At 41.8% G+C, this 7541-nt stretch overlaps 1 protein-coding gene across 1 annotated transcript; it reads left to right on the top strand.

The window, feature by feature from the left end:
* The first annotated feature begins 3409 nt into the window (after positions 1 to 3409).
* On the top strand, positions 3410 to 4766 carry LOC125528300 (uncharacterized). The gene has a single exon (XM_087545047.1). The coding sequence runs from the start codon at positions 3511 to 3513 to the stop codon at positions 4432 to 4434; it is 924 nt and encodes a 307-aa protein (XP_087401173.1). The 5' UTR covers positions 3410 to 3510; the 3' UTR covers positions 4435 to 4766.
* The last annotated feature ends 2775 nt before the right edge of the window (positions 4767 to 7541 follow it).

The following is a 7541-nucleotide window of genomic DNA, read 5'->3' as shown; positions in this document are numbered from 1 at the left end:
GCAAAGCATCCCTTGTATGTATGTAATATATACTTGTGAACATGGAGTTTGTGTGCTCGAGCTCATATGCACCCTTTGACATGTATGGATTTCTCGCCCAAAAAAATCGATGCTCCAAAAGGACTGTTTTGGGAAGCATTTTGGAGCATTGATTTTTATTTTTTGCCAAGTCCTACATGAATGTCATTCCATCACTAAAATTTGCGTGCATGTGAAATACACATCAATGTTTGCCCCCCCCCCCCCCCCCTAAAAAACAGCTTTTAAAACTTGTCTAGTAGTTTTTTACTGTAGCAAAGAGTGCATGTGAGCTTGAGCTCAGAAGAGCACTTTCGGCAAGAAGCATCTATCAATAGTATTGAACTTCAGTACCACAACAATCATAGAGGTTCATAATTCAAGCTTGATATCTTGCGAAACTCTTTCAACCTTTGTAAGGAATTGTTTGTTAATTGGTATGTGTACTATTTTGTTACAAAATACAATTGTCTGATGTAGGAGAACCAAAAATTCTAGACTATGATAAATTTATCAGTGTATCAACGACCAATTGATAAACTACTAACTAGATGTGGATGCGGTAAACTAAAGAAAAAAGCGTGCCTTATAATAGGAAGGTCAAATAACCAAACAAGGGAAATTAATAAGAGAAGTGCATAAGGTGACCTCTGTACTTTTGCTTTCAGTGGTCATAGAATTGTTGGAAGGTGATAGTGTTGGGGGACGTAGTAATTTCAAAAAAAAAATCCTACGCACATGCAAGATCATGGTGATGCATAGCAACGAGAGGGGAGAGTGTCGTCTACATATCCTCGTAGACCATAAGCGGAAGCGTTATGACAACGCGATTGATGTAGTCATATGTCTTCACGATCGACCGGTCCTCAGTACCGAACGTACGGCAGCACACGTTCAGCTCGGTGACGTCCCGCGAACTCACGATCTAGTAGAGCTTCCGGGAAGAGCTTTGTCAGCACGACGGCGTGGTGACGGTGTTGATGAAGCTACCGACATAGGGCTTCGCCTAAGCACCGCTACGATATGACCAAGGTGGATTATGATGGAGGGGGCACCGCACACAGCTAAGTGATCAATGATCAATTGTTGTGTCTCCAAGGGGTGCCCCCTCCCCGTATATAAAGGAGTGGAGGAGGGGGAGGGGCCCGGCCTCCTATGGCGCGCCCCATGAGGAGTCCTACTCCCACCGGGAGTAGGACTCCCTCCTTCCAAGTAGGAGTAGGAGAGGAGAAGGAAGGGAGAGAAGGATAGAAGGAAAGGGGGCGCCCCCCCCCTCCTTGTCCAATTCGGACTAGAGGGGGAGAGGGCGCGCAGCTGCCTTGGCTGCCCCTCCTCTTCTCCCACTAGGGCCCATTAGGCCCAATATACTCCCCGGGGGGGTTCCAGTAACCCCCCCAGTACTCCAGTATATGTCTGAAACCTCCCGAAACACTTCCGTTGACCGAACATAGTCGTCCAATATATCGATCTTTATGTCTCGACCATTTCGAGACTCCTCGTCATGTCTGTGATCATATCCAGGACTCCGAACTACCTTCGTTACATTAAAACACAAAAACTCATAATACCGATCGTCACAGAACTTTAAGCATGCGGACCCTACGGGTTCGAGAACTATGTAGACATGACCGAGACACGTCTCCGGTCAATAACCAATAGCGGAACCTGGATGCTCATATTGGTTCCTACATATTCTAGAAGATCTTTATCGATCAAACCGCATAACAACATACGTTGTTCCCTTTGTCATAAGTATGTTACTTGCCCGAGATTCGACCGCCGGTATCTTAATACCTAGTTCAATATCGTTACCGACAAGTCTCTTTACTCGTTCCGCAATGCATCATCCCGTAACTAACTCATTAGTCACATTGCTTGCAAGGCTTGTAGTGATGTGCATTACCGAGAAGGCTCAGAGATACCTCTTCGACAATCGGAGTGACAAATCCTATTTTCGGTCTATGCCAACTCAACGAACACCATCGGAGACACCTGTAGAGCACCTTTATAATCACCCAGTTACGTTGTGATGTTTGGTAGCACACAAAGTGTTCTTCCGGTAATCGGGGGTTGCATAATCTCATAGTCATAAGAACATGTATAACTCATGAAGAAAGCAATAGCAGTAAACTAAACGATCAAGTGCTAATCTAACGGAATAGGTCATGTCAATCACATCATTCTCCTAATGATGTGATCCCGTTAATCAAATGACAACTCATGTCTATGGCTAGGAAACTCAACCATCTTTGATCAACGAGCTAGTCAAGTAGAGGCATACTAGTGACACTATGTTTGTCTATGTATTCACACATGTATTATGTTTCCGGTTAATACAATTGTAGCATGAATAATAAACATTTATCATGATATGAGGAAATAAATAATAACTTTGTTATTGCCTCTAGGGCATACCTTCAGATAGTGTGTAGAGTTGCAGCATGTGTTTTTTTTCCTTTCTTTCTTTCAGTTTGTAGAAAAACGAATTAAAAAAAAGTTCAATTTCTTCGCAAAAGAATTACAAATAGTATTCGAAAAAGTAAATATTTTTTGAAAACTTCAAATATAATTTGAAAACACGAAAATTTTAAAATGCAAACATTTTTTCAAAAAGTTTAACATTGTTTCGAAAAGGTGAGCATTTTTTCAGATTGCATACATTTTTAAAAAGGGAGCATTTTACCAAATATGTGAACATTTTTCAAAAGTTGAAAGTTTTTGAAAACACAAAATTGTTTCAGATGTGTGAAGGGAATATTTTTCAAATTTGTGAATCTTTTTTGAAAACTTGTAAAGGAATTAGAATGCAAACTTTTTTGAGTTTCCTAACAAATTTTGGAACAGGGAACATTTTTTGAAATTCCGAAACATTTTTGAATTTTTCAATAAAAAAGGTTTTGTGAATAATATTTAAAAATATGAACTTTTTTGAAAATCCCATTTTTTAAATAAGTTTTTTTGAAATTCTAAACAATTGAAAAATATCTGAACTCTTTTTAAGAGGGAACTTTTTTTAATAGAAAGAAAAAAAGTAAAATAACCTAAAGGATTTTTTTAAAGCGGACCTGAACTTGTCAGGACCTTTAACCTTCTAGAAGGTCCTAGAACCGGAGCCAGCTCCAATTTTCCTAGCAAATGGGCTGGCCCTGGTCGATGACACAGAAACGCCCAATTCCCGGATTCGTCTGTCTTGGGCTGGCCTTTCAATCTGAGCGAAATCAGTTCTCCAAAAAAACTGATTTTCTGGCTAAAAAAACTGTCCTTCTCGCCTGATTTTCTGGCTGGAGTGGACGAGCTGAGCTTACCGTGGACCGATTTTTCCCTTGGCTACAACGAGTCAACGACGTGCCATCAGTTCTAAAATTCCTGGGCTGACCGGTGACTGAGCACACACCAGCCATTGCCTCCCCACCTCCACATACCACTGCGTTAATCCTCAATCCTTTCCACCCGCGCCTTCAACCTTCAAAGCACCTTGCCCCAAAAAAATCCATGGCTGCCAAGGTCACCTCATCCTCATGCTTTGCTTTCCTAAAGGAAGCGCTGATCCTGCCCACGCTAAACCCCAAGCTCTTCGCGCTGGTGCTCCTCCTCTTTGCCGTCACCGCCTTCCTTGACTCCTTGGACGATGTCGTGTTCGTCCAGCCTCTCGTCGACGACATGGGCAGCCGTCTCATCGCGGTCAACAGCACCGACCCCTTGGGCGCCGAGTACACCAAGCTCACGGAGGAGACAGAGCCAGGCGGTAGCGGTACAAAGCTCCTCCTCATCACCATCGCCCAGCTGGTCGTCGGTGGTCTGGCGCTCGGCCTCGTCAAGCAGATCCTCGCCCTCTTTGCAGCCTCCACGACCTACTCCGGCGACCGCTACTCGCTAGCAGAGCTCCTGCGTGAGCTGGTCAAGGGGAGGATCAGCGTGAAGGGCCCTTCCGTCACCATCGCCGTCGTCGACGCGCTTGACTTCGCATCGGCGGTCCTGGCCGCGCTGATTCCCACTCCCGCCCTGATGGGCGGGCTCTCGGGGGTGCTCTCCGTCCAGGGTCTCGTCTCCCACCTCGTGAACCACGTCTCCCTCTGCTTCACCGTCGTCGCGCTGGTGGGCGTCACCGCGTCGGCGGTCGACAGGAGGTGCAGCGGCGTGCGCGCGCTCCGGCAGGTGTGGCGGCTCGTGACGCGGGTGAGGAGGAAGGAGGGACTCGTGCTGGTGCTCATGGCATACCTCGGGCCTACCGCCGTGGCTCCGCTGCACGGGTTCGCTCTTGGGTATGCCAAGAGGAGCACGGCGGCGTGCTTGTGCTTGCTGGCGGTGTATGGCCTTCTGTCTGGAGCGCAGGAGCTCTTCTCCTTGGTGGCGGCCACGGTGTACTACTACCAAGCCATGGAGAGCAAGGAGGTGATCGATGCCTTGTGTTACTAGTAAGCGTGCATGTGTAACACACGTATAATCATAGCTAAGAATTTCCTCCTTCATCACAATTAGGAGACAACTATTTAAATAAAATAAGAAATCTCGCAATCATATGTATATGTCACATATCAACAGCAATCAATTGGTTAAACTTCTCCATAGAGAAGATAGAGGCATAGGCTATTTAGTCTAGTATATAGTAAAAAAGGAGTCAAATATCCTATTTTATAATGCAGAATTGTCCAAATGAACATGGCCGAGATGCAAACTTGGAACAAAATTGTAAAGTTTCTCAGAGGTATAACTCAGAAAGGCCATATACTGTCGCATGGGGTAAACACTGGCTTTTAAAGCATTGAAAAAAAAGTACAATCATAATATTATTCTTCATAGTTATTACATGATGGACAACAAATTTTCCCAAAAATATAAGGAAAAAGGGTAATATATTATCCGATTTAAGAACAAACACATGTTATACATGCATGAGCATAACGCCAGATTGACAAATAAACTTCAATCTTAGCAAGTAGAACAATGTCACATGAAGGCTTTGAATACTACATGAATCATCATTTATAATTGTGAGGGGCCACGAAACAACTCAGCAATCTAACTGATCACAATGTCATTGAATTTTACACATGGAAGCATTGGACATAGTGCTTTTAAAGGCAATGCCTTCATCTTGGTAGAGTCCCGGTTGATCGATAATGACACATAAAGTGCATCACCTTAATACAGGTGTTGTTGTGCTAACAATAGCTCCTTTCCTGAAAGGAGAATATGAGATACCATACAAATCACTATCTAACAATAGCACACTTATGAAAAGTTGGACCATCTCAAGGTTTTCTTCAAGCTCTGCACCAATACTTCTTACCGAAAAAGAATCAGACACGCCTACTTAAGTATATTATCATAGCAATAACCTGTTCTAAAACGATACCATGAATCCAGTGAATCCACAATGAATCTTTGAACTAATATTTCAACATGGTTTGGGATTGTGCAATGGAATAAGGATAGGTTAATCTTAAGGCCCATGAAAATATTCATAGTGAATTAACCTACAAAATATATAGTAAGACAAGAGTGAACTAAAATTGATTGCAGAATAGTAGGATGCTGGTTTAGTTCCAATAAAATTCGTTGCAGATTAGTAGGCAAATTTCCTCCAATTGTGGCATGATCTTGAGAAGGAGCATCAACGCAATTGCACGTACCTAATGCTCAACCACTGAATCTTCCTTCAACTATTTTCATGCCCACATACATGCCCACCTGCACCGTGAAACTCAATCAACTGAACAAAAGCTATAATGTAAACAAATTAATTTCACCTCTTTATTTGTAAGTCTGTCCTCTTGTTTAGCATACTAAACTTTCCTTTCTCTAAAAGAAAATTTTCATACACAATATGTACACAAAAAGAAAAACAATAGCTCCAGTTCATGACAGGTAGATAGTTTGGTAGACAAAAACTCTTATGACATGGATCATAATATAATTTGTGGAAATGTATGTATGTTTGTCTTTAAGTAGATTCAAGGTCTTAGCTCAGAGAAAATAAGAATCAGAAAAGAAATTTTTCAAGGGTTCTACATTCGACACGGCTGCAAAAACTTCAGTTAGTACATGGTATACATGGCATAAATTTCTTCCAATTTATCACATACCTATAATTGCAAGTCAATCAAAACAGTGCTTCGCATGCATATACTGCAACATAGCATTAACCATGTGATTGCATATAAATCAGGCTTGCCTGAATAAAACAAAAGAATTCACTCGTAAAAAATCAGATTGCCATATGAAGTTATTAACATCCACTTTCTCACCACTCAAATGCACCCTCTAGGAGCAGTGGCGCATAAACTGAATCCGTGCAAGACAGGAACTGAATCCTAGCACAAGAATATTAGTTCTGCACAGCAAGAAAAATAACCTCACAAAATACAATAAAAAACTGAATCCACGTTAAAAGAAAATCTAAACTGAATGCCGTGCAGAACAGGCCACATCTGGTCAAAATAGAGGACCGAATCAACAAGACAGAAGGTTAATATATAAGGGGGAAGAATGAAGTGGGTGGATCAACTAATAGGAATAGAGAAATCAGCGTCTGGGGGCATCAACTGCAAGGAGTCAATGGCGGGGGAGGCGGAACATTTGCGATATTTCTTATGCCATAGAAAGTGTCTGAGACCAATTAAGTAATTCCCAATAACAAAGATGAGGTGAACCTGAAGGATCATCACTTCAATTTTGGCCACCGCATTGTATGTGATCCCTTGATTCGAGCATGGTGGATTGGTGCAGACGCTCCTCCGAGTCAACAAAAACTGCATTCGCTTTAGTAAGGGGATACTCTCTGATCCAAAATAAGTGTCACAGTTTTGAACTAAGGTTAGTTCAATCTTAGTTCAAAACTGCGACACTTATTATGAATCGGAGGGAGTACATGATTAATGGTGGATCAAATACTGATCTCTATGTTTCAAGTACAGGCCACAACTCCTTGGATCTAGTGGTGTGTAAAAAAATAATTTGCTATACATTGACTTTGTAAATGATGTTTCCTGTCTCCAAACTTTTTTTGCCATGACCGACATGGAAGGAACATGGCATTTTATCCAGTACCAAATATTAGCAATGTAAGCAGCAAAACTCCAAAACTACGAAGCATTCATTGCCCCACAGCATAGACACTGATTCTCAAGAGATAGTGAGATCGAATTTCTGCAACCAGCCAAATTTAACTATTTAAGCACGAGGTCACAATCGAAAAATGCAATGCTAGTCAACCAAAAAGAGTAAACTTAGGATTGCGAGTGTATAGGGCAAATAATAAGCAGTACACGACAGCTGTCAAATCAACATCCCATTTTAAAATTTCTAGCAATGCTTTTCATGTAATCTATTCATATATAGAGTACATATGAGCCTATAAAGACATCCTGCCATATGTCATGATTACTAATTACGAACAAATTTTGGAAGCAACTAAAACCAACCTTCGAGCTAAGATTACAAACATGAGAAAGTAAAAAAGAAAGAAAAACATGTACTCTAGCACCATGAATCCAGAACAAGAACGCACACATATATATGCC

This window comes from Triticum urartu, chromosome 2A (genome assembly GCF_056163025.1).
Source record: "Triticum urartu cultivar PI428250 chromosome 2A, HENAU_Tu73, whole genome shotgun sequence".
NCBI classification, from domain to species: Eukaryota; Viridiplantae; Streptophyta; class Magnoliopsida; order Poales; family Poaceae; genus Triticum; species Triticum urartu.
Note: the sequence above shows the minus strand (reverse complement) of the source record. Positions and strands in the feature narration are given on the sequence as shown.